The sequence below is a fragment of the Cottoperca gobio genome, chromosome 16 (genome assembly GCF_900634415.1).
Source record: "Cottoperca gobio chromosome 16, fCotGob3.1, whole genome shotgun sequence".
Taxonomy (NCBI): domain Eukaryota; kingdom Metazoa; phylum Chordata; class Actinopteri; order Perciformes; family Bovichtidae; genus Cottoperca; species Cottoperca gobio.
The window spans coordinates 12824636-12852525 of NC_041370.1; the positions used below are offsets into that span (position 1 = coordinate 12824636).

General features: G+C 40.4%; 2 protein-coding genes across 2 annotated transcripts in view; one reads left to right on the forward strand and one right to left on the reverse strand.

Moving 5' to 3' along the window:
- Positions 1 to 4614, forward strand: part of si:dkey-233k19.3 (dynein heavy chain 11, axonemal) — a 37810-nt gene extending 33196 nt beyond the window's left edge. Inside the window, 9 exon segments of the mRNA XM_029450979.1 lie at positions 45 to 272; positions 366 to 557; positions 1580 to 1708; positions 2346 to 2588; positions 2674 to 2856; positions 2935 to 3050; positions 3239 to 3351; positions 3453 to 3593; positions 3952 to 4614. Of these exon segments, the coding sequence (XP_029306839.1) occupies positions 45 to 272; positions 366 to 557; positions 1580 to 1708; positions 2346 to 2588; positions 2674 to 2856; positions 2935 to 3050; positions 3239 to 3351; positions 3453 to 3593; positions 3952 to 4199 (1593 nt within the window). The 3' untranslated portion in view covers positions 4200 to 4614.
- Positions 4615 to 7513: 2899 nt separating this feature from the next.
- LOC115021645 (rap guanine nucleotide exchange factor 5-like) lies at positions 7514 to 27546 on the reverse strand. Its single transcript, XM_029452198.1, has 18 exons — positions 27116 to 27546; positions 22398 to 22537; positions 21601 to 21701; positions 17353 to 17431; positions 16915 to 17059; positions 16726 to 16823; positions 13680 to 13710; positions 13394 to 13472; positions 12308 to 12457; positions 11654 to 11751; positions 11267 to 11389; positions 10978 to 11156; positions 10693 to 10783; positions 10531 to 10581; positions 10193 to 10280; positions 10004 to 10068; positions 9843 to 9897; positions 7514 to 9432 (listed from the first exon to the last, which is right to left on the reverse strand). The coding sequence occupies exons 1-18, from the start codon at positions 27293 to 27295 to the stop codon at positions 9314 to 9316; spliced, it is 1872 nt and encodes a 623-aa protein (XP_029308058.1). The 5' UTR covers positions 27296 to 27546; the 3' UTR covers positions 7514 to 9313.
- Between the last annotated feature and the right edge of the window lie 344 nt (positions 27547 to 27890).

Sequence of the window (27890 nt, forward strand, 5' to 3'; positions counted from 1 at the left end):
CAAGCGTAACAATACATTAAAGAAAAATTGTCTTCATCGTTCAGAATGTGCACCTGGTGGCTCGCTGGCTGCCCTCTCTAGATGCTCTCCTGGAGACAGCAGCGGTGGACAGACACCAGAACTACAGGGTGTTCATCACCGGGGAACCAGCACCGAGCCCCGAGCAGCATGTCATCCCCAGAGGCATACTGGAGAATGCCATCAAAATCACCAATGAGCCGCCCACTGGCCTGAATGCCAGCCTGCATGCAGCCCTCAACAACTTCAATCAAGTGTGTTGAAACTTTTAAATAATAATTTTTAAATAAAATGCTTTGTGTAGTATTCACTGTAATCTGTATTTCTTACTCCCTCTCTCTTTTCAGGACACTCTGGATATGTGCTCCAGAGAACAGGAGTTCAACGCGATGTTCTTCTCTCTCTGCTTCTTTCATGCTTGTGTGACGGAGCGTCGTAAATTTGGCCCCCAAGGGTGGAACCACAATTACCCCTTCAGCACTGGAGACCTCACCATCTCAGCCAGTGTCTTGTACAACTACTTAGAGGCCAACACTAAAGTATTTCTATTTCTATTTCTATTTATTATTTTATTCATATTGTTATTGTCGTCGGTAAAACTTTGTATTTCTTTGTTTCTACTACTTTCTTACGCTGTGTACATTTATAATGATTATGGTGTTTGCAGTGGCATTATTGTCAGACAGGGATGTTGAATTGCAGTACACTGTATCCAATTACTTATTGAAATCTTTTGTTCCACTGTTATTTGTGAAAAATGCATTTTTTTCTCACATTTCTTCCTCTTATAACTATGAACACACAACCTATAATTTAGCTTTATTTCATGAAGACAAAAAATCCATTCTTGGGGTGCTGCACCCCTCACAACTCCTAATGCATTTCTCTTAGAACTCCTATTACTCTGGTCACAACCAATTATGTCTCCTAGGTATTCTGCCCTCCAAAAACGAATGTCCTTCATTATGTTAACCAAACAGTAACCTGTATGTGCGTATACAGAGAATTCATTAGGAGGGCAATGAAGCGTTATCCTAAATGTAATTACATGCAGCCAATGTGACAGTTCACAACGCTACATAAGTGATCACTGCAATTAGAGCTGATGAAGGAAGCAATTTGCAAAACAATACAGGTACAAATGATTGTGAAGCTCCAGCTTTTGTAATTTGTTATGAATCACAGGTTCTTTTCTTCCTCCTTCACCCTCACGGATCATAATCTCCCGCTAAGGAAAAGACTCTTCTGTCATACATTAGATCTGTGTGTGTGTGTGTGTGTAAAGAAACATCATTTTGTTACATATTCCTACCGCTATCATTACTTAAAGAACTCATTTGGGAAGAGATCATTAAGTTACTACTTGAAGTTTCCTAAAGAGGAATGGGAGTAACGCAGAAAGAATGAATGGAAAACTATTTGTGAGATGATCCTGAAATAATATTGATAATTGAAGTCATTTCACAACATTTGTCTTTATAGTTTAATATGCTCCTAATTATTTCAATGATACCGTATTCTTATATTCGCATTGTCATATGAGTCAGACGTTTTATTATAGTCCATGCAGGTTCCCTGGGAAGACTTGTGCTATCTCTTCGGGGAGATCATGTATGGAGGACACATTACCGATGGCTGGGATAGAAGACTGTGTAAGACTTATCTGCAGGAGTTCATGCATCCGAAAATAGTAAGTGTTGCTAACATAGAAGAATCTATTCTTTCTCATTTTATGAGTTTGGTTTCAACAAATCTCTTGCTAACTGCTTTAACTGTATAATGTTCAGGATTTGAAAGGTCCACTCAAAGTCACATTCAGTTTTACTGTTCCAAATAGTATATAAAAAAAAAGTCCACAAAGTTGTTTTGAATGTCTTGGTGTTGCTAAGGTAAAGGGTGCCCTCTTGGGATGTAAACCTAAACTGCAGTATTGCACTTTCCAAGCTCACTTGCGATGATGCTACCTCCCTGTGTGCTTAATGTGTCTGCCAGCTGCTGCATGACTCTGATTGTTCTTTAGCATGTGTTAAATTGATTGAGGCTTCAATCGGAATTCATCTGCTTTGCTCCCACAGAGGACCCAATTAGTCCGTTCACCTTTACTACCAAGCTAACTGCCACTCTTTCTCCAAAAGTGTCATTTGGACAATTACACATCAATCAATGTGTGGTGTTTTTTTTGCGGTTGGTTGCAGCAACAGGTCTGCATTGCTGTCCATCCTTTGCAAGATTCACGAGGGCGGCTTTATTTATTGTCACTGTTTTTGCCGTATGTTTAAATACTCGCTGTATGCGTTTTCATCTTTCTCAAAATCTTCAATTCATAGTTTGAAGGGGAGCTTTTTCTGTGTCCCGGGTTCCTGGCCCCTCCGTTCATGGACTACGGCGGTTACCACAGTTATATTGACGAACATCTCCCTTCTGAGAACCCCACTCTGTACGGTCTTCATCCAAATGCTGAGCTGGAGTGCCTCACTGTCACCTCAGACAACCTCTTAAGGACTCTGCTTGAACTGCAGCCACAGGACTCCTCCAGAGGAGAGGGGGCCGCTCAGAGCACCGAGGAGAAGGTGAGGAGGCAGAGAGGAAAAAGCAGCTGAGAATACAATAATCCACCTGCATCAATAACCTAACCATGCATATTGTATTTGTCAGGTCAAGTGTGTCATTGAAGATATCCTCGACAAGCTTCCTGATGAGTATAACATGGCAGAGATCATCGCAAAGACGACAAAGCGAAGCCCCTACATTTTAGTCTGTTTCCAGGAGTGTGAACGCATGAATCTTCTGCTAGGAGAAATAAAGAAGTCCCTTATTGAGCTGGATCTCGGCCTCAAGGTGCAGTCTGCTGTGACATATACTGAATAAATAAAACTCGAGATGGTGAAGCTTTAATGACTATTTGTTTGTCCACAGGGAGAACTCACCATCTCCTCCAGTATGGAGATTCTGCAGTCGGCCCTGTTCAATAACTCTGTTCCAGATTCCTGGGCCAGACTGGCGTATCCCTCCACTAAAACACTTGCACAATGGTAACCACTCCTTTCTAATAATACTTTTTATTTGTTTCCCTCAACGTGGTCTTTATTATCTCCTTTTTATTATGCCTTTTATTGTGTTTAAAACATGAAGCTAATATTAGGATGACCCTGGTAGACATATTGTAAAGACTTCAAAATGATATACCATGTTGTTAATGATTTTCTTTTTCTTTTTATAGGTTCAATGATCTAATGTGTAGCTGTCGAGAGATGGACAGCTGGACTCAAGACTTAGTTCTTCCTGCAGTTGTTTGGCTCTCAGGACTCTTCAACCCACAGTCTTTCCTCACTGGTGAGATCACAATCTCTCATCCAACAAGACGGATGATTTAGGTGACATGTGCCCCCGAGGCAGCAGAAATATTAACATGCAGATTTCCCCCCCTCCCCCAGCTGTGCTGCAGAGCATCGCTCGCAAGAATCAGTGGCCCCTGGACAAGATGACTCTGACTGTGGATGTAACAAAGAAGACGAAAGACGACTTTGGACATCCACCACGTGAGGGGGCCTATGTTCACGGACTCTTCATGGAAGGTCAGAATTAATAAAACCTAACATCCCTCTAATGTAGGCTTTCAACATGAGAGCTTTCGTGGCCAAAATAATTTACGATGTTATCGTAATATCTATAGAAGTTTTAGTTTAATCAGTCAAATTCATCTTTAACTTTGTTCATTGTGTTATTTGTCTTTTTTTTTGGTCAATTAATTACTCTCATTTGTGTGTTGAGAGAGAAACGGAAATTATTCAAGAGATATTAAGACAATATTATCATATGTGTATTATAAACATGGATATCAGAAGTACATTGACAGTATTTTGCGACTCATGTCTTGGTAAAAATGTGCATCTCTGAAAGTATCGCCAATGAAAGCCCCCCTGTGTCTCTCAGGAGCGCGTTGGGATCCTCAGTCAGGAATCATCTCCGAGGCGGTTTTGAGGGATCTGGCTCCAGCCATGCCGGTGCTGTATGTTAGAGCCGTGCCTGCAGAAGAGCAGGAGCTCAAGAATACTTACGAGTGTCCGGTGTATCGCACTAAGCAGCGTGGGCCCACATATGTGTGGACCCTCAACCTCCGAACCAAACATCCTCCTGCCAAGTGGATTGTAGCTGGAGTGTCACTGCTGCTGTCCGTGTGAGACATTAGTGGTGCTATAACATTTACTGACAGTATTCTGCAAACAGTGTTACAAATATATATTTTTTGAGGAAATGTATTCATATCCCATTGAGACATTATTTAATATTGTGTTGCTTATATTCATGTTTCTTTTATAATTACTAACACAACATTCCCCCTTTTAATTGTGGGTTTTCTTAAGGAAGTTTTTCCCTGTGCGAGGGTCTGAGGACAGAGGGTGTCGTATCCTGTACAGTCTGTAAAGCCCACTGAGACAAATGTGTCATTTGTGATATTGAGCTATATAAATAAATTTGATTTGATTTGATTTGAACAGACACTTTTAATCATGAATTAATATTGTTGTATCTAATTTGGTTCATACGTGACAATACTGACATTGCAGTGTATGAAAGCGTGTGTGTTACAGATGTTGAGATAATGGAAATAAAGACGTGGTGATGCATGATGAGCCACTGCTGAACCTGTTGTGTCTGTGTCCGACACTGTTGAACCTCTCCCCTGAGATGCTTCAGTCTGGGCATGATTTGTTGGGAGCTTATGTCTCCATTTTAGACCATGTAATTCTGGATAGGGAGCATATTTTATTGGAAGGTCAAGATTAAAAAAGCTCTCTGGCTGCCCTCTACTAACTGAATGATACACAATGCCGTCTGGAGGGTTCCCGGACAGAATTCCCAGGAGATGATGTGCATGGTCGCTATTGACTTTTAAATGAGGTGCATTTGACATTGACCTTTTGTACGGCAGAGGCAGAATACTAACAGACGAGTGTAATTCATTCGGCCCGGGCCTGTTGGAGAAACCTATTCAAAGACACTGATAGCTTTCTATGAGAAAGCAACACATTAGATTACCCATCCTTTATCTGTCTGCACTCTCTGTTAGCATCTGATTAACTTAATACGAACCAAATAAAAACCTTTAACTTTGAATGAGTCTAAAGAAACACCTTATCTAAAATGTTATCTCCTTTAAACTGATTTAATTGAGGTTAATTGAAAACTGAGAAGATTTGCAGATTAAAGTTTGGCTGGGATTATGCATACGGACGGAAGGAGTTGTGCATAATTCATATGCTCTTTTTACAGAGCTATGGTACAATATTGTGGGAGCTCCAGGGTCAAGGTTGAGATCATACAGTACATGAATACACTGAGAAAAAAAATGTTAATCGAAAAGAAAGATGTTCCGAGAGAATTTTGTGCAATCATGAAAAGGAGATATAACTACTTATGAAATAATATAATATATTTAGACTTTATTTAACATTATTTATACAAAACATGCTTTTTTGACTCCATTTTGTATCGTTCATTGTTGTTAATATTTGTCAACACACTATGTCAGGGACTTCATGATATTAGCGGAAATTTGCCCAGGAAGAGACGAGACAGGTGCGATATTTATCTGCCGAGATAAACAAGTGACATATGATGTACAAATTACAGCCATGATGCTTTTTTTCGTTTCTTTTTTGGATAGATATCAGCACTCTTATCTTCTCAAATGAGATTTTCTCCAACGCTAATAACGGCTGTGTTGCTCTTAATTTCTCCCTGCTGCCAAAGTGGCTGCAGACAATCATGTGGCGGATGGAGGATTGATTCTGTGTATTGTATTGCTCAGGGGAAATGAAGAACCAGTCTTCCTGTAGTTTCTCTTCATCTGCCCTCTCTTCCTGTCATTAGCACACCACAGCAGCTAGCCAGTCATTTGGTGACAAGGAAATGATACAGTGCTGGCAGTGTTTGGGAGGAAATGGAAGGGTGCGGGGCCCGGCGCAGCAGGGGTCGTGCCACAGATAGTCATGTTAAAGGCCAAGCAGGACACCTGGTTAAAGTCAGTGAGGGCATCTGGGTCACACCTCCGCCTCACAGTACCCGAAAAAAATCATTGTGTACTGATGGTTTTGTTATCCAAAAAATGTAACGAAGATCCCACATTTTCAGTATTTTTTAAATGTGAAGAAGCAGGGAAATATTATACAGTGACAGTACATGTCTCCATCTTATATATTTTAATATACAGGAAAATGTAAGACTTAGTTAACTGCAATACTATAAATTAATAATAAATAAATCAGTGTACAATTTTAGAATTGTATTATACTGCTTCAAAACAAGTTTAAATTGTCAGAGCCTGATTAGCCCACTAGGGGCCCCCAGTTCCACACATGAGCTGTGGGCCCCTATTGACCAACTCTATGCATTAGTAAAAAAATAAAAGTATCAAGGCCAAGATTATTTAGAAAAAAGTGCCATGTTAACACAATACTTTTTTTTAATGAGGCATTTAAGTTATATTTCAGTGGTGTAAACATACCAAATATATTTGCACAAACTGTACAGTACTCATGCAGCCACAGAGAGGCAGTGAAGCTAGCAGATAAAATGGCTAAATGGCAGATTAAAAGGGGATTATAAATATACTTTTCTCACAAAGAAAAGATTGGAGCTGTTGAATGATGAAACGTGAGTTAATTTAATATGCTACCAAGCATAATTTAATTTAATAATTAAATTTATTACCAAGCTTGAAACCCAGCAATGCAGACTAGATCCATGTCTTCATGTACTCTTAAAGGTGCATATTGAACTTCTGCATTCAATACCCTTCGATTTCATTTATTAAAAAGATATACCTTCTAAGGATAAACTATTACTGAATCAGCTGTTTGTTTTCCTATATGTATATATATGTATATATATGAATATATATATATATATATATATATATATATATATATATGTATGTACATGTGTATATATTCGTATATATACGTATATATATATGTATATATAGGTATATAGATATATATATATATATATATATATATATATATATATATATATATATGTATGTACATGTGTATATATTCGTATATATACGTATATATATCTATATATAGATATATATATCTATATATAGGTATATATATATATATATATGTACATGTGTATATATATATATGTGTATCATCCATAACTGCATACATATATGTATACATATGTATATGTGTGTGTATTTTACAATAACCAACTCATGATGATGAAAAATATTTTATTGCATGCACAGTTGACACTGGTGGTCAGTCCATGGTTTGCCATATCATGCAGACCATCCATAATGGTGCGTACAAAAAACATGATATCAAACTGAACTGAATGAAGTAATAGCTATAGAACTATAGAACAAATAAATAATTCTGAAATAAATAAATATCCGTATCCAGAAAGTCAACGTATATATATATATATATATATATATATATATATATATATATATATATATATATATATATATATATACAGTATAAATAGAATCAACTAATAGGGATACAAATTCAATTCAAAATAAAATAGATGCTGCTAAAGCATTTTCCTCTCCATGTTCACTGTGGCCTTTAATATCCAAAATATACAAATACATTTTCAGAATATAACGCAAAATTCCATCTACAACACTTCACTATGGCCTAACTGGCGAAAGTGAGAATTTTCAGGTGACCAATCTAGAGAATAAATACCGTACAGTGTCTTCTATAACTACACATTAGTGTTACTACACCCTGTACGTTAGCAAATGGCTTCTATTTTTCTTTCTCTACTTTTTTTTTTGTCTTGAAGGTGCTGTAGTATTTCTTATGCTATTGCTCTTTACTTGACTGACAGTTCACCCAAAAAACACAATGGAACTTATTTTTCCTCGACTCGACATTGTATTAAGCCGTAGCTCTGTAGCATTTGATTTAAGCAGAAAACGGGTTATCGTGGGCTGTTGTGAGTCACCATGTCTTGAGTTTTTAAATGCTAATGTGTGGTACCACACAGCTCAAGCTGATATCCCCAAACCTCAACAAATCGAACACTATCTGGGTGGCAAAATGCACCGTATTGTGATTTAACCTGAACTTTAAAGACCAGTACAGAGATGTATCAGTATGGGTCTGCTGCTTCATTTAACTGATTGTCCACAGCTCAACTTGGTAGATCCTTCTGCTTTTAAAAGGATGATAAAATAGCATTACGTGAATGGGCGTTTTCATGGTATTTGGCACTAACATACGTGATCATAACTCAGACAGGACACACAGCTTTTCCCACGCGTCAAAGAAATACGATATACTGTGTATTCTTATCTAATTCCCTGCTCTAATACCATCTGAATTGCCTCATTTAATACTCTTTATGGTTAAACAATAGAAAACATACGGTAAGATAATTCTGCAATGTAAAAATAGATAATGAAAATAATATATGAAAAATGTTAAATATTTAACAATCATTTCCATTTCTTTTTGTCATGTTGATTCAGCTTGTTGTGCATACAGTGTACTGATTCATTAGTGACAGCTTGTCCTGCATCTGGATCCTGTCGAACTCTGAAGAAAGTGTGTCTGTACAATATAGGACTGAAATACTCTTTGGTTAACTCTGATGAAACAACCCGCTGCTGCCAGATCTTTAAACACTGAAAATAGAAAAAGATGTGCAGCAGCGTGAGTTAATCTGCACCTCAATCACTTCATGAGATGTGTTCTGGAAAGGCTAGTAAGTGGACCTTTTAGTCAAACATACTGTTGTCAAGGTCAGGAATGAACTTCCATGCTCAACACTTTGTTTGTTTGCACATTCATTTTCTGTGTTTCTTTTTTATTAGGTGGGAAGCACTGCCATCTGCCAACAAGCTCTTATTGCAGGCTGCTGATTCTCCACAAGGGGGAGCTGTTGCGTCACTGCCGTCTGTAAGAACATAAAGTAATAGCAGCAGCAGGTTTGGACCCGCAGATCTAGACATACATATTTTCTCTTGCCACCGGGCAGAAAAAGATGGAGACACTGCAGCTTCGCCTGCTTTCAGGTGTTCTGGATCAGTGAAACTATTGTGGATGTATGCAAATATTTATGCATTTAACCTTTTTTTCTGCTTATTCCCGTTTCTGGAGAGACTTTCCTGATTGAGCGGCTCCCTCCTGTGGTCGGCCAGGATCCTGCAGCGTCCTCTGATTGCTGACTGAGTCCTGAGAGATAGATGAGACAGCGATAAATTGTTCCTTGGTAATCGGACAGTGTGGCTGACACAGCAGTAAGTGCAGTAAGAGCTGCTCCTCTAAGCACGAGGCTCCAGCCTGTGTGACAGTTCAAACAGAGTCTGCTGATTATCGATGATATGCAGGTAATCAATGTAGGCTCGCACTTCCGAGCTGCTCTTCTGGGTGATCCCATTACCTGGATGGAAGGAACATGTTTTATTTCCATCCAAGGCAGCATTTTCAACATAATCATATCAAGGTATTGATGGCCTGGTAAAAAAAGAAGAAAATAAATCATATTGAATGCTGTAAAAAGGTCTTTAAAAGCAACTTTTATTTCCCCTGATGACATGCAGGGATGTTAAGGAGGGCAAACCCAAAAAAAAAAAGTATTATAAAAAGTGAAATGATTGTGGACATCGTGGTTTGGAGTATTAACCTGATTTAAACTATATGATATAATATAACTGATTTTGTCCACAGATGTGGTTATTGTGCTTGCAAAGACTGACACTACAGCACTGATTTTGAGTAGAGTTACAACGTAAACTTCAAAATATTTGATCTCACACCATAAAATGAGACGTGAGTGATCTGAATACTGACCCATGTGATCTTTCTGACACTGCCGGATGAGACGCACTGTGTCCGCTAACATGTGCTGGAAATAAAGATGGACACGGGCTCCGTTAGACATTGCAGATTCAGCACTACCGTATGATTTCTGTGCAGAAACATGAAGTTTTATGAAGGGTTCGTGAACTCACCAGCTTTTCAAAATTCACCAGGTTATCATGAAACGTCTTGTTGCCTTCATGAATGAACGTAATATCTAAAAACAGAAAAACATTGTTAGTTTTTTTACCCACAGGTATTTGAGTGAAATATTTCATAGCGCTCTCCTCCCAGAGTTAGACTAAGTGCGGGGTATAAATATGACAGAATAATGAGCACACCTTTCAGTAGCAGAGGAGGGAAGGGGATCTTTGGCGCCTTCATCTTCTTGAAGGAGTCCCTGTAGGCCTTGTGGTTCAGCGAGGGATCCTGTGAAGACATTTTCAAAACGAATGAGTGTAATCCTCTGGGGATGAATGTGTGTGTCTGTGCATGCATGCTTTGTTAGCTGAATTATGGCAACATAAGGGACAAATGATCATCTAAAACACCTGATGTTTCGAAATGAAATACATCTATTTGTTTTACCTCATATACACTGAAGCACGGGTTTGTGTTCCCTGTTGCAGTGGATTAATGTCATTGTCTTTTCATTTCAAAACACATATATTACACTTACTGTAATTGTCTCCAGTTCTGAAAACAGCTTTTTGAATTTCCCAGGAATTTTCTGCAGAGAAAATAACAGGATTTTTTTTTAGATACTAAATACCTCTACACATAAAAAGGTGGCAGCGATGAAAGAAGAGGAAGGGGGGTAAAAAAAAAAGCACATCCTTACCTCCCATGTCTGACTGAGGCGGCTAACAGCTGCAGTGTTCAGGCCCATTATAATGGCAAATAAACAGTTGAGGTTCCTCTGTGCTTTACAGCTGTAAAAGATAAGTGGAGCAAACAGTTCAGTCTCTTGCAGGGCAACAAAAGCAGATGCAGTTCATTGATCCGCCACAGGAGGGGGCAGCATCTCCATGCAAGTCTAAATATAACATTGATGGCCAACAGTGTGTTTACGATTTACAATACATCTCTAATCGAAACGCAGGAGAGTCTGAGTAAAGCTACTAACTGGGCAGCAATCTTGATGAACTTCTTGATGAGTTGGACTCTATTGCAGAGCGTTGGGCACAGCAGCACCTCGGTCATCACCCACAGCTGGACTTCATTGCAGCGCTGCAGCAGCAGCTCTAACGCCACAGTGTGGCTGCTGCTGCTGTGGCGGCTGAAGGTGAAATAGACGAGTTCTTGCTGTAAAATAACGACATGAGTTGAGCAGAGCAGAGCATGCGATGCTCACAGCACGTCATTTCTGATTGTCTTTTAAAACAGTTTAGACCTTTTGGAGTTTCAGTACGAACCTCGTGTATTGAGTCAAAGATGGTCCAGTCAAAGTTGGTGAGAGCGACGGCCACGTCCCATGTGTTTAAACTGAGCATGCGAGCCGTCCTCTGTTGCAGCTCTGAGTTGTCTGTGAACGGGTTCTGAGGAGGGAAAACAAAAGAAAACACATGATAACATCAGGACCGGGTTTTCTTTAGACATCCTACCACCTGACAGATTGATATGAACATTCAAAAACATTATTTTTGCAGTAGTCATGTCAGTGCAATGTATCAAAATCTGCTATCAGTGGAGTTTTGAAGCTTCTAACACGACCTCTGCACATTGGGTTATGTATAAACTAACACCACAGCGTTTGTACAGTATGTTTCAGTTAAAGTGACACACTGCAGTGATATTCTTACCAGGACTTCACCCAGGTCCTTCCTGCACACATGCAGCCTCCCAACCGGCCGTAAAGAATCAGAGAAGACTCTGTCCTGAGGCTGCAGGAGGAGCCTCCCTGCAGGAACAAAACATATCACAAAGAGCAGAATACCATTAAAAATCTGTCAGGCAGCGTGTAAGCAGATATCAGTAGCAAGAGATAAGCGTCGCTGTGCCAGGCTACACTCTGAGGTCACTTCAGCCACTGATAACAGATACTGACTTAATAATCCTGGACTGTAAACGCTTCTCCCTTTAACTGTTTAGGTCACATTTAGTGCAGCTCTGTGGATTACAATCTCACATGTCTGGGCTCAATATTTAACTCAATATGAACGTTAAACTTCAAGTTTGAAATATTGTGAGAAATGAAAGCACTATATGATGAGGTTTTAATGACAAATATTTCTGATCTATTATGTACTGAATCATTCGTTCAATTGTAGTGTTGGAAACTGCGGGAAATTAGAATACAGTGTATAATTATTTAATACAATGTTGGTATTATTTTGCACATGTTTCTCAATCTATCAATTCTCACTCTCTGATCCGATAGAGTTATCATAAAGCGTTGTAATAACCGTAGCTGTTGCTAGTGTGTACTGTAGCTGGTTAGTTGTAATGATATTTACCTCCATTGTAAGTAACAGCCACTAGCACCAGTTCCGCAAGTGGGACATCCATCCTTTCTGCCACTGCCTGCAGCAGCTCCTGGGCCACGACCCCAGCCTGCGTCCTCATACTTAGGAAGGAGTCCATGGTAATATACACGTGACACAGCACTGTAACGGAGAGAAAACATTGTTTCAGGAAGGTACAATATAGAATTCACGTCGCACTCCCTCCCTGTGCGTACTGCGTAGTGTTTGTACCCCGTCTGGTTCCCAGTGCACACAGCAGACTGTACATGATGGCTTCATTACATAACAGTAAAGAAAACAGGAGTCAGATGCTAAAGTGATGAATAATAAATGTTTTTTCTAAATCGAAACTAGATTATGACACAAGGCTTCAAGACTAGTTAATAATGCAGGAATCATTTTAAAGATATTGTATTGGTGCACATTTCTTAGGGATTTTCCAACAATCGAATTACCAGAATGACAGTGACCCTGGTGCTTTAAAGGGCCCCTGGGGGTCTTGGGTAGTGGCAGTTTTGCATGCGAGTGCATGCTCTGAAATGTTTTAGCAGGTTTTCTCTCCAAACACAGACTGTGCGGCCGGTTATAGCACACCTTCAGCCAGCAAGAAACCAATTAGCTACGTCACCTGCTGCCGTCTCACAAACAGCAGGAAGCATACAACAGGACAGCCCCTCATTGATAAGGTGAACTTGAGCAAAGCACCGACTCAACCCGTGTAACCACTCAACTGCCAGGGACTGTGGCATTACTGGGATGGGCCAAGCATACTCAATAGATGTATCTTGATGAAGGTAAAATATCAGTGGGAACCACTTCTTTTGGTAAAAAGTAGTTTAAATTAAAACCTTTTTAAGTGAGGACTGTGGATTATCCAGAAACACAAACCTCTAACGAGAGCATGAGAGGCAACTATTGTTTTTAGTTTTTATTTGTGTGAACCTGCCCTTTTAAATAAGCAAAGATTTACCGCAATAAGACAAAAGAAACTCATAAGTCATTAGTCAGGAATTGCATCAAAACCTCTTTCCCTGGAAAGACTCCCATTGTTCAGACTAAATGTGTGAAGAAACACACCTTCCTTGGTCTCCCTCTGCGTGCCTCTGGACTGGAGCCCGTTCTCTTTCAGGCTCAATTGGTGGAAAAGTGCTTTGCTCTAAAAAAAAACAAAAAAAGAAGGGAAATGCGTTGATTTTTGACACACATTCATACTGCATGGGAACACTTCGGGCTTTTCGCTAGAACTACAGAACAATGTCTTTAGCAGGAAATGTGAGGACAATAGCTCCAACACCCAATCTAGTATGAGTAAGATGTCTAATGTGTGTCGTAAAGAGAGCAAACTAAATATCCTTTCACTCACCTTTCTTTGAGGGGAATAGTCCTCCACCGTACTGGAAAAAGAAGAAATAAATAAATCAGTAAAGTAATAACTGTACTTTGTCCTTAAAAAACAAAACAGTTTCTTCAGGCTGCAACTATGTCAAGTACAGAAACAACCTCCACAGTCTAATCAAGGTAAAGTGAATGTACAGTAATACTCCTCTGCAGTGTTCAGTCCATTATTTAAGATCAGTGTCAAGGTGAGATTAGAGTGCTTTGTAGATTTTAGACCTTCCAATGTGATCCCTTCATTTAATCTCCCTATTCTCATCAGTTAGGCCCGGCTAGCATGATGGATAGCCCCGTGTCCATTATCACCCCTCTGCTTTTACTGGGCTCTGCATCACAATAGGCATGTTGGCACAAAGCCTGCCCTAAGGGATCCCATCCTCCCCCCCACCCTCGCTGTCAGCAGCAGTCCTGCACTAATGAAAAACCAGATTCCCACTGTATTGTCAAAACAGAGCTCGTGATCTAATTCACTCTCTTGCTCCTCAAAAAAACAGAATCGATGAGCTCTGAGGAATATTCCGCCACATGACGAGAGAGTGCAAGAGAACGAGAGGAGTTTGATTCCTGAGCTTTCAGAGACTCTTGAGCTTTGTTTTGCACAAAGGCCAGATGGACGTTGGTGGGAGAAAAGTACTAAATTAGTGGGGTTTTTTCCTCCTTAAACAAATTATACCTTTTTAGCTTTTCACTCTGCAGGAGATTGTCACAAAGCAGTCAACCTTGCTCTCCCCCGGGGGGAGCCTTATTGTGAAAAGCTCATAAATAGTAGAGTATGTCAGTTAGTAACACCCTCACAAAGTCTACTGCTTTAAAGGAGTGGGTGTTGTGAATCTCCCTCCCTGAATATAAATATGAATAAACCAAGCGCACATAATAGCAAAAGAGTCGTGTTGAATTATCTGCACTGGGTTCTAATGGGTGGCAGGTTGGAGCGTCTGAGGGGGGTTTGAGGGGGGGGGGGGGGGGGTCTGATTGGAGGCTGTGGTTGAGGGAGAGGAAGGAGGACATGGGTGTGGCGATGTGTCTGGTGACTGGGGGGTTGTTTTACGCTGTAAGAGCAATGTGATGCTTATTGTTATTAATCCAAGAAATTGTAGTTAAGAAACAGTTCCACTTTAACAACCACAAAACAGACCCAAGACTCAAGGAAAGGAAATGGCTTTGATTGAAAGTTAAATATAAATGTAACGTACGGCACATCAATTATGCACACATACAATACTTCATGTACAAGGATCCCTTTTAAAAAAAAGTTAAGATGTATGTATACATGTGCGCATGCATGTATTTCTATAAATGTCTGCACGCGTGTGTATCTGCATGGCTAACATTCACTAATTGACAGAACTGTGTGGCTTGTTTTTAAATGGCTGTATGAGAGAAGGGGAGATGTAATTTAGCTACTGCAAGGCTTCAGCCTACACCTCATTGCTATTAACTCTTTGTGACATTGATTCATTATTTGTGTGGCTCCAATAACACTTGAGTACAATTCTTTTAACTTGTCAAATAACAGACAAAAACAACCCAAGTACTCGACAGCCCTGAATCCAAAGGAACATTTAAATGAATTAGCAAAGGCAGAATCTGTGTCAAAATGTGTTTACTTAAATGCCCAGGCATATATATTATGGGATTGAAATTGCGTCCGGTTAACAAGTAGTGCAGTATTTGTTCTTCTTATGTCAAGTGACAAACATTTCTGACAGCTTGTCATTAATTCTCCAAATTCTTGTATTTCCTCACTTTTGGAGCTTTAAGACAGAGAGCTCCATGACCTTCATATTTCCATGCATAACAACCCAGAACAGTGCAATTACTCTTCAGTCTCTGAATGCATTCATTGATGAGAGGCTAAATAAAGGCACCGAGCAGAGAAGCAACTCTTTCTTTGCACTCAGAGACCAGCGAGTGACTCAGCTTCTTTTCAGACCTCCAACAGTCATGCTCAATGTTGTACACACCCAGACTTGATATCAATCACTCTTTCAATTTGATAGATCATTTACGTAAATAATTATTTGTCAATTGCGCCCCAAAGCTGTATAGAACCTCTAGATATCAGGAAAGTATCTTCTAAATATTTTTAGAAGAAAGCACTTTGCTTCCCACTTAGGCACTACTGCAATACTTTTAAAATGTTGCATTTTATAAAAATGTTATGCATTCTCTAAAGTGATCTTAAAAGTGGTTTAACTCGATGTAGTTTTGATCTTATACAGATTATGTACAGCTTAAGTGTTATAAGTTAAATGTTGACGTCAGTGGTTTGAGATATAAGATGTGGGTTGTTCTTCACCCCCACAGCACCAGCGACACGGTGGATGTTTTTCTGGAGCATCTTCAGGTTGGGCTCAATACATATAAGACCCACAGTGCGGTAACACCCCAGGGAAGACGTTCTGAGGTAGCGGAAAAATGCTTATTTCGGGTTTATCAAGTCCAATGGTGAGTCTGTGTTGGTGGATAAAAGTAGGTCCTGTTGTGTTTATTTATAGCCTCAGAGACCTGCGCACCAATTTGGTAGAGAGTGCACTTTGAGGCGAAATACTTTACTACTGAAAAAATGTAAATCCCCACCACTGATGTACAAAAGAAAAGATAATTACAGAGTAAACCTATTGATGCTACCACTGTGTTTGTGGTATTGATGTATGCTGCAAATACAGGTACTGATTTTAATATATATTATTATTTCCATTGTATGTTATGCATTCTATTTCATCTTATTTTTTTTTAATCTTATTTTATCAAATGGGTTTTATTTTCTAATACATTTTGCATTAAATATGGCATTTTATCCATTTAAATGTCATGTTCATTCTGTTTCTATTTCCCCTTATTGTAAAGCACTGTGCTGCGTTTCTTGTATGAAAGGTGCTTTACAGAACAAATACAGTTTAATACTAATATTACTATTATTATTATTCGTAATAATAATAATATGTATGTATTGAATCGCCCCGAGTCTAATGACTTATAATGACAAAGTAAGTTATCATATGGTCACTCACTGTCTGCGATGCAGCTGGTACAGTTTCTGCAGTTCCCTCACATCCTTCTCCAGCGACGGGTGCTCATAGAGATCGTCCAACACGTAATGATACAAAGTCTGGAAGGAAATGTCAATTTTTAATTTCTCTCATATTAAAATCACCTCACACCCAGTTGCCATCCTTTCCCTTGTACGTTATATTTCCTACCTTCATGAACAGTTTGACATGCTCGTCGTCCCTCAGGAAGTCTCTGCAGAGGGCCATCCACTGGGACACCAGGTGCAGGACTTTCTGTTTCCTCTCCAGCGCCTCCTTCCTGTCCTCTTTCCCTCTTTGTCGCTTGGTGCAATAGGTGGGAATCAGTTAAGGCTTCAGCACAGATGGAGAGAGTGAGATCTATTTGCTGACATCAAATGCAGCATACAGTGAAGCATGCATAAAGCCAGTGTGTGTGATGTTGATTTAAGGACAGACGACAAGAGGATGAACACAGCTGAGTGAAGTGGAGCAGCTTTGACTTAATAAAGCGGTCGTGCTTTTGTATAAAAACATCCAAGTCTGCCTCGAGCGTTCACAAAAGAGCGGTTACTACGTGTGAATCTCTGTAATAATGTTTCTGTGAAAACCCCCAGTGTTTAAGGATATTGTCCCAGCAGAGCTTGACATAAATCACTGGTTGACATGAACACTGGGTAAGTCAGAAGAAAATCATCCAGAAGTGTATCTGCAAAGAGAAACAAGACAAAAGACATTACAGTTTCTAGTAGGGCTGAAAGATTTGAAAAAAATATTAATATTATTTATGATTAATGTTTGCACTTTAAATTGAGCTCCGAGACTTGCCTTCAGTTTTTCCTATTCCATCTTAATAAAACCAAAAGAGTTCATTCTTAGCTGTCAAATATCAGTTAACAAGCACTAAGCAGAGACATTTCAGAGCATAATGTGAGAGACCCTTTCAATGGCACATTATTCTTCATGGTCAGTCTCAGATGATCGCATGTGCTGAAACCACTGAGGATTCCTCTGTTCCATTTTACGCCATAAATAAGCCTTTACTGGTTTTATCTTCAATCTCACACATTCGCCATGGCAGGCTGTATCAGAAGAGATAAGCCAATAATGTGTCGGTTGACTCTCTCTGACCTCTTATGAAGTCTTTTTTCATTGTGATTATCTTGCAAGCAGAAAGAAAAGCATCCGATATTGCTTAGCCATCATGCTAATGTGTTTACAAGCAACCACAGTATCCTTGTGTGTTTTCTTCTCAAGGTTACACATGGGTAAGTGTTTCTGTAAATGGATTAAGTCAAAGCTGGCCAAATGGATAACCAGCTCTCTGTGACAAGTTCCCGTAACATAAAATGCACTCTCAGTCTACATCATTTAACTACGATAAACAAAGGCTGAAGATTCTCCCAGAATCTCTTGAAATGTAAGTAAAAGTGCATTTCATAAAAGCCACTTTCAATACAATTGTAAGGCGTGAAGAGGAAGAGAAGGATAGCAAGTCCAAGACATGATGCCCGGCCACAAGCTAAAAAGCATTGCAAATCCTATTAGGGCTGACGTCCTCTCAACCCCTCTGTAAGTGTGCCTCATACCCAGAATTGTAAATTCTCCCGATTTTATTTCACACTGGCTTCCCGGGGCCTTTGTGTACGTTCTGGTCCACAGGACTCCCTGACATCATTATGTTAATCCAGTGCAGAGCAGCTGTGGATGCATCACTCACTGATTATGAGAGGTTACACTATGTAGCTCCCATAAAGAATACGGTTACGCACTTTAACACAAAAGCCAGAAAAACAACAGGCAAGAGATCACCCACCCACCCACTGTACAGTACACACACACACACACACACACACACACACACGCGCACACACACACACACACACACACACACACACACACACACACACTGCAGTGTAGTGTATCTGGGTATTTTCTCCAGGATATCTTGACTGAAACCCTTCTCATGAGTAACGGCTTACATACCCCTCCCCAGGCTGTACACTCAACTGCAAGTTATTTGAAGTTGGAAAAACAGAATAAATATTTAATTTCACAACCTAAAGTCATATTCTCATATATCATATTTTCTTGGTAACACAGCAAAAAAAAAAAAAAAGGCAGGAAATGTCCTGCAGAGTACATTTAATCTGAACAGTTTGACAGAAGATGTATTGACCTAAAATCATTCATGCTTGAATTGTGCTGTATGAATAACATGTAACAGTCTGTTGGGCTGATTTGTGACTCCTACACATCAATCCACTTTTATTTAAAATCATTAGTAGCTGGCTTGGATCACAGATTTGAATGTAGGATGTAGAGAAATGTGAAGCATATTCTACACGGCTGTTTAGTACTCTTTGGTACATAATCTTGCTTTCTGTCACTCAAGCAGACATTTAGTCTCCTTTTCAGAGCAAATGCAGAATGGATACATTCATCTAAGTTGCCAATATCCTGTGAAATCAATCCACCTGGCAATCTTTTTCACATTTCAATAAGTGTTTCGTAAAATTAATGAATGCAGCCTTTTAAATACGCATGCTAATGTGTCACTTAATGGCTCAGTGAGCACCAGAAGATGTACTATTGGTGTAAAAGCCTTGAATTATTATGACAGTCTATATTTAGACTTTTTTTATTTTTTATTCTATATCCGTTCACTTAAATGTTCTTCACTACAAATAAGCATCAACATCTCGGCACACGCTGCACAAGCAAAAGAGCTGGAATATCCTCTCGAACTCAAAATGTTGCATTACATGTTATTTAGAGCTGGCAGTGTGCACAATCTGTGCAGAGTAAGAATCAATCGCTGCACTCAGAGATTGGGCACAGGGAAGAAGGACCCACTGAATGCTACCCACAGTGCTAGCCCACAGAAGTAAACACGAACATGCACTGTACGAGCTCCACACCGTATAGACGACTGCAGTGGTTCACGTTTGCTTTCCCCCCAAACATGCCCGTGGTGCTTCAAGAAAAGTGCCCTCTCCTGCAGAAAGCTCCCCTGCATTCTTAATGGTGTGTACTGCGTATAGAACGGAGCAAGATGAGAGGAAATTGGCTTTTTAACGTGCTGTACAGCATGTAAGTTATAAACACAACATCAATAACCTGCTGCAGCCATCAGTCATGTCGCCGCTCACTCTCTCTGAGACATCCTCGAGAGGAAGACCAAACACGGCAGCTTGGTGGATGTTCAAATACATCTCTTTTTGTTTTTTTTATGAAATCAAGGATCTCATGCTGTCATGCTTCTGGTGAGCTGAAGCTCCATGGGCACACTTAGCAGTAGCACTAGACTCGAGCATACAGAGCTTCGGTATTCACACAGAGAGAGAGCCAAAGCCAGCACTAAGTCAGACTATTAAACATCACTGAGTGCAGATCAATTGCTGTTCAAGACTAAGTTCATTCCTTCTCCTCCTCGGGTCTCGTTGAGCAGCATGCTCAGCATCCTGCCCTGGTCCACAGCTCGCGATGGTGGATTCATCTCAACGCACTCATTGCAAGGTGAGCTAATGGTGAATGATTCATCAACACAGTGCCCACTGAACCCATAGAGTATTACCTAAAAGGTGAGGGGTTACGTTAGCTCCATGTTTAACTTGACATTATGGCTGCAACTAACGATTACTTTCACTATCAATTCACCTGCCTATTATTTTTCTAGGTTAATCGATTAGAAAATAGTTTCAAAAGTCCATCCTAGTTTCTAATAGTCGAAGGTGATGTCTTTAAATGTCTGTCTGTGCAAAACATAAAGATATTCAGTTTGATATGATTTAAAACAGACAAAAGCAAGAAGTCTCCACATTTATGAGGCTTGTTCTGCCGTTTCTTGCATGACAAATTACTTAAACGATTATTCGATTATCAAAATAGTTGGCCATTATTTACTACTGATCGATTAGTCGACTAATATTTGCAGCTCTACTTAACATGACTATTAAATTCTCCGTTATAGCAATAAAAAAAGGCAATTTAACATACAACATAACTCTCCTGTGCATGTAAAATGCACCATCCTCCAGCTGCAGGCACATCTCCCCAGAGGATATTTAGATCAATTTCATTCACTTCCTCATCAGAATGAGTAATGATCTCTGGTTAGGGGTTAGGCTGTCTCCATCCCGATGAGAGATCATCTGTGACCATTTCCAAGGAAAGATATGCATCTTCCTTTTTTCTTCCCTCCTTGTTTCCCCTTTTCTCGCTTATACAGTATGTCTCCCTTCCCTACAGTATTTTTCCTCTGCTAGTCCAACTGTGCTACAGCTCTCAATAATCATCTCTCCTCTAACCATCTTTCCAGCTCAATCAACTGAGGCTCCTCTGCCTTGGCAACAGTGTCACATCATCATGTACATGCTGGGATGAGAGGAAATGTGTTCATTTGTCGTCGCTGTGAGGCTGTGACTGCATGTCACGCAGTCCGCCACGGCATTACTCAAAAGATATGAGCAACGTTCATCTCTGTTAAAGGCTTCTAAATGGCTCAAACTTGCAATTCTGGAAATGATGGCACATGATTAGCCCAGTAATAATGTCCAGAGGGGGCTGCTGTCCCAGCTCCACTGCGAGAGGGAGAGGGATGGGGAGGGGAGAGAGTGAAATGGAAAGTCATTTCTGTCTTTCGCTTCCTCTCTATTTCACAAACACACAGAAATAACAGTGGACCTGCATAAGCACGCCACCTTACCAATGCTATAGTTATAAAGTTTTACCATCCACCATCTAAATATTCTCCTGTTTTTTAATTTTTGATCTCTGAAAATACAAAAATAACGCTTATTCACACACTGACAAAACACAGTAAGGACAACGAGGATGAGAAAAGGTGTATAAGGACTTTAAAGTATGCATGCTGACCTGACTCTTTGCCCTGTGTTGTCCCCTGGTCGTCATCCAGTGTCAGGTCATTCAGCAAGTGCTCCAGGATCTTCTCTGGGGTCCCTGATACCACCACGTACCTGTCAGACACAACAGAGTCAGTGGACGAGTCCTCCTCGATAGAGGACAGAGAGCGGCTGCTGCTCCATTCCTCATCTCCCTCTGTTCCCTCGTCGTCTATGTAGCGAAAGTAGGGAACGTCAAAGGTGGGCATTGTCACCGGCTCTGCCCGGCTGGTGCTGTCGTTGCTGCTCTCCTCAGAGCCATCCTCGTCATCCTCGTCCTCCTCCTGCTCCACCAAGGCAGCATGCAGCAGCCTGCCCTTCTCCTGCTGCAGGTTCGGGGGCTGTGGCCGAGATCCCATCCTTGCAGAGTCCCCTTGCCCTCGCACCGGCAACGTTGCCGTGGTTACTGCTGCGTGCCCCTTTCACCCACCCATCCATCCACCTGCAGCTGCTACAGCCCGGAGTCCAGTGCTGTCTATCCTTTAAGCACACTGAGGTATCCCGGTATGTTCACGGCTGGAACAGCTCCTGAGTGACTTGAATGTGAAGGCAGCCGGCAGAGCTCTGCCTCACAGTCCCATGCTGCTTACTTATACGTATTTAATGTAGTCATGTATGTGTTGGGAGTTGTGAGGTATGTATGCCTGTGTGAGTGAGTGTGTGATCCAGAGAGACAGAGAGGGATAATGATGAGAGGGAGAGTGGTGAGGGAGAGAAACATATAGTGAGAGAGGGAGGGAGGGAGGGAGGGAGGGGACTGGAGAGGCTTACCTCCTGTACCTCGCCTCTTCTCTCCCTCCTCCCCTCGCCGATGCAGAGAGGGCTGGCTGCTCTGACGATATTCTCTGGAGAACCAGCACATCGTGGCCCCTCTCCCTCAGACACACGCGGACTGCCTCGTCACACTGGGGCTGGACAGAGAAAGAAGAGGTGAGGGAGGGAGTTTGTTATCACCAAGGAGAATCCCCTGTATTTCCTCCCACTCACACAAATCACCACTGATTTCCATCATAATGCTCTGTCAAAGCCCTGCACTGTGTATGAAAAAGAATTTCCATAAATCATTATTCAGTCCTTATCGGTGGAGCCCATTCAGGGATTTACATAAAAGACTTGCACACATTTTAATTACCAATTTCTATGTAGAGCCTATTAAAATTTGGGTGGTGCCGAGAGACAATCTGTTTTTAAGCTGCCGAAGGGTTCAACTCTACACACCAACAATGATTTAGTGGTTAAAACTAAGGCTGCAACTACCGATTATTTTCTTTATCGATTAAGCCAATCCTTTTTTCACTGACTCGATATAATCGTTAAGTCTATGAAAGAATAGCCATTACAACTTCAGAGAGCCAAACGTGACGTTTACAAATGTCTTGTTTTTGTTCGTCCAAAAGCCCAAATACCCCAAAATATTTACTTTACAATAATGATGAAGAAGAAAAGCAGGAAATCCTCTGATTTGAGCGGCTGGAATCAGAAATTATTGGAATTGTTGCACTATTTCTAATTTGAAATAATTTAATTGACTGAAACGATCATCAAAATAGTTTCCAAATTTAGTTTCTGTCGATCGACTAAGCCATCGATACATTAATCCATTAAGCTTAAGAGTTGAGTTCAGACTTCAACTCGTCTTATGACCACTATGCGGTGCTAAGAATGATACAATCCTCCTCGTGTTGCCTACTGTCACCGTGTTTCACGCTTTCTCTCTCTTTCAAATCAAATCGAATCAAAACAATTGTATTTATATATATATATATATATATATATATATAGCCTAATATCACAAATTACACAGTTGTCTCTTTCTGTCTCTTAGTCACAGTGTTACCAAATCACTATGTTATCAATCAAAGCCTTAGTGAAAGGCAGTAAAATCTCCTTTATACCACTTAGAGACCAAGATCAATTCCCATTTTAATGATTTATTGATGTTGAATCATGTTTCATGTAATAAATCTACTCAAAACACAAGGGGTATATATGTAGGTATGTGTTACAGTATATAACAAGCACATATAATCAGGAAGGAGAAGCACATTTACCCACTTTGAGTGCCATGGGAAGCTAAATTGAAATTAGCTACAAATTAAATTTAAGAAAAGCAGATCTTTTTTTATTGGCTTATTAATACTGTTGTTTGGTAAATATGATGCTGTACATCACTGGTCAGCCGGGAAATTCACAAATCGTTCAATAAGAAGTGTCTAAATGCAACTTTACATAAAAAAAATAAAAGAAAGCTCTTTTGCATCTTTGAAGTATTAAGATGGCGGGTAGCGGCTTGACAATAGAGGATCAGAGATATTGGTCTTAATGAGGAGTTCACTGTATGGTGCACGCACAAACATCCTGCCTCAGCTAACCCCCTCTTCACCCCCACTCTCCTCAGCCATCAGTCAATGTAACACAAGACTCTGTGCATGCAATTAGCCAGGCAGACAGACTGGAAGTGGTTGCAGTTTTTTTTTATGCCCTAATTGCTTTTTGAAGAGAAGCACCCAGGACTCTTTAGCTAAGCATGACCTCCTGGTACATTAACACGTATCTGTGATCTGGGACCATACATACATGAACAAATGCACAACACATGCACCGATGAATGCTTTAACACAACATGCAAACTAACAATATCTAATACAACAAGTGTGTCCATCACTGGGTAGGCCACTTATTTCTTTTAGTATTGACATTAAACAGTTTGGCATCTTTAAACAGCAGAGACGTTTTGGAAGCCTTAGAAAAGATCATTAATGGCAATGTCAGCTGGCAGTTCCTTCAGTGCTATGATTCATGACTCAGCAAAGTTTACATGTCTGTTAAAGTGACAACCTACGATTGAATTTCTTCTTTATCTTAATAGAAACATACACACAAAAGCATGCATGTATGAAAATCGCTTTCATGTACTTATCGGGTGTATCCTGTGTAATAACATACTGTATTGTCCTGTCACAGGACCTACAGTGTGATGTAAGGTTAGGGGCAAAAACTAGAAAATTCCCAGAAAGGAAAGCCTGTGCTGATTAGCTTCCTTGTTCTTGGGGTAGAAAAAACATTGGTGGTTTTATCTTTATCAACATGTGACGTACACTGTGAGCTCTTTGCTTCATCAAAGCACGCTGTTTTTGTCTGACAGCAAAGCAAGTTGAAGTCTTCACTAACATTAACAACAGTGTCCCAGTGTACTGTTTACGGGTCAAACTGCAAACAAACCTTTCCTCACAATGACTTATTGATACCTCTGCTGCAGGCCACTACTCTGTCTGCACTGGGCTTTGTGGTTACCAGTTTCCCCCCCCAAAAAAAAAAAAACACAATCAGTGGATGCTTGTAATGAGACAAAGCAGGCCGCGGCGTTCCTACCCTAGCCTGGAGGTGACCTCGACTCAAAGCTACCACCGAAGTCCTTCCAACACGGACACCGTCAGCAGAAGAGTAAACACTACTTATCAGGCCTCTGCACACATGGTTTACTGTCTCTTTCAGAGTTCCAGATGCATTCCTCTGGCTGGAGGAACACTTTCTGTCTGCACGTCTCGATGCTGCTGCAGCAGGTCTGGCACGTATGGTATGGAACACTTAAAGGGAGCTGGAAGATGTCAGCGCTAAAGGGACTAAATTCCTCTGAAGGAATAGCGTGGATCACATAGAATGGGAAGATGAGGAAGAATAAGACCAAAGCTTCATACGTCAGTGTTGTTTTCAAAGAACGCTTTGATGCAGATGCCTTTCATTATCTCTAATAGTAATTAGCAGAAGTTCCTGCTCTAATAATATACTATAAACAACAGTATGTGTGTGTTATAAACTTCCTGCAATGGCAGAGAACAGCAGCTGTATGTTGCAATCAGATGGATAGAACAAAGGAAAGTAATGTTATGTAAGGTATAAAAAAAAAAAAAAAGTGTCAAACGCAAAAGATGATCATGCATAACTATGTGATACCCCAGATAAAACAGTGGTGATGTAATAGGAGAAAATAACAAGTGATTTCCAAAGTCATAACTCTCAACTATTATATTTAAACCTAGATTTAAATGAGGGGATTAAATATGGGATTTTACAGCAAAATTAATAATGAATACATTAATAATTTATTTTTTATTTGAGGAGATTGCATAACATTCATCACGTCTCTGCGCCAGAATCTCTCACACATTTTCAAATACGGGCAGCCTACCACATATTAAGCATCCCTGTTTCCACCAGCTGGGATTTAGTTGATTTCTAAACTCTTTGATGTCTGGGCTTAGATATTTATATGCATTGTAGCATCATTGGATTACTTTAAACCATTCTATAATCTAGAAACACAGCCATGTACTCTCACATAATCTTAATATTTCTATTTAAAGTCAAGTATTAAATAGAAGGTCAGTTTATCTGGCCATTACTGCTAGGATTACATAAATGAGACATACACATGTCATTGGTGTACTCTTTTTTTAAATATTCTATTCACAATATGAGAAACTTACTAAAACAACAAAGGTAAAACAGATTGTTGTATTATGCAGCACTAACATTTGATCATGCGCAGATTGGCAGTGGTTTAGTGGTGATGAAAAGTCATCACATTGATAAGGAGATGTGGCCTTGTGCAAAGGTCAGGGACTCGATGCACTGGAATCCACCCTGAAATCATACAATATCTTGGCATGGTGGTCTGGCCACTTGCGTCAACTTTTCCTGCCATTGTTTCTCAGTTCAGCACACAAATACAGCTGGCAGGAAGGGAGAAGCTGAGTCCATCATGAGGTCAGCCAATCAGAAGTCACCTACGCGGCCAACTGACAGGTGATGTAATGTTTTTTAAAAAGTGCACAGGCTGAACATTCAGTTCCTCTACTTAGGTTTTCAAGGATGCTGCCATACTGATAGAGACAAACTGCACTCTAAAAGTATGTTAAGTGTCTGTAATGACATTGCAACTGTAAATAGACCTAGCCGATGTTGAATTTAATGGACACAGTGCTTTTATTAAGTCAATTTTTATGCATATGAACGCAATGCATTCTAAAATATACTGTTATGAAATCTTCTATATATTGATCGGATTTGTTACATCTCTTTTGAAGCAGTCTAGAGACTTTTTTTGGTATGTTTAATTGAAGAAAGATGTTTGTAGTCTGGACAGAATCTCAATGACAACATCCATCTTCAGAGAAAGCAGAGACACTATAGAAATGTATGGAGGCCGATAAAAACAGACAACACATTAAAGTGCTTTGATGGATGGAACACTGCAGGGAGTGCGAGAAACGATGCTCACAGAACAGCAACATAAACACCACAGTATGTAACTGAATATTCAAGGGCGACGCATGCTAATTCAGTGGGGTTCGAGAGGACTGTGTGATAAGCAGCTTGCCTGATGTTTTCACTGCGACATGGCCAAAGTTTGCTGATCATGAAAAAAAGAGAAATATACATTATAAAAGTGGATGTTCTGACTGCAGCAGTGTTGTTGCGTATCTCACCTCGCTTGTCCTCTCTGGGCCCTTGCTGTGGTTCTGCAGGAAGCGGCAGCCATCCTTGGCCAGTCTCTGGACCATCTCCAGTCGGGACAGATCCTCCTTGTCATGCAGGAAACACATGCTCCCCGGCTGCAGCACAGGGGACACGGAGAACATGTACTTCAGGCCACAGTCCCACGACATCACTTCCACCGGGCAAAAACAGCAGGACGTCTACCTCTGAGCTCACACTACTCTGATAAAAAAAGTCAAAAAGGCAGCTCAAAAGTGTGTGTGTGTGTATGCTGTCCAGGTGAGTTACAGAGTCTTCTGTCACTGCAGACAAAGTAAATCCCAGTCGCTGTATGCCTTGGTCAGCTCTGTAGTGGAGAGGCACACACAGAAAAGGTATCCAGGTATCTCTCTGTGCTTGGCTTTACTAAATGACACATTCCCTCTCTCTGTCCTTCCCTTGCTTTTCAACACTGGGGAGGGGAGGGAGTTAGGTTAGGTTCAGGAAACATCTGGCGAGCTGGACAGCCCCAAAAAGGAAGTTTCAAAATCTCCTGAAAGCAGGGGAGAGTCAGGATTCGACAGGGCGGTACATTACACTAGAAGGTCAAACACTCGTTAGGGTGGAGATGTATTACGTGTGTGGTGGTTTAAGGTCATTCAGGCACAAGCAGTAAAACAATAGTTAACTGTTCAGTTTCCACTCTGAAATAATACAATGCAGAACATGAATGTCGCCTACAAGCAGCTCCTAGAGTAAAAGCATACAAATAACTATTCTGGTAAC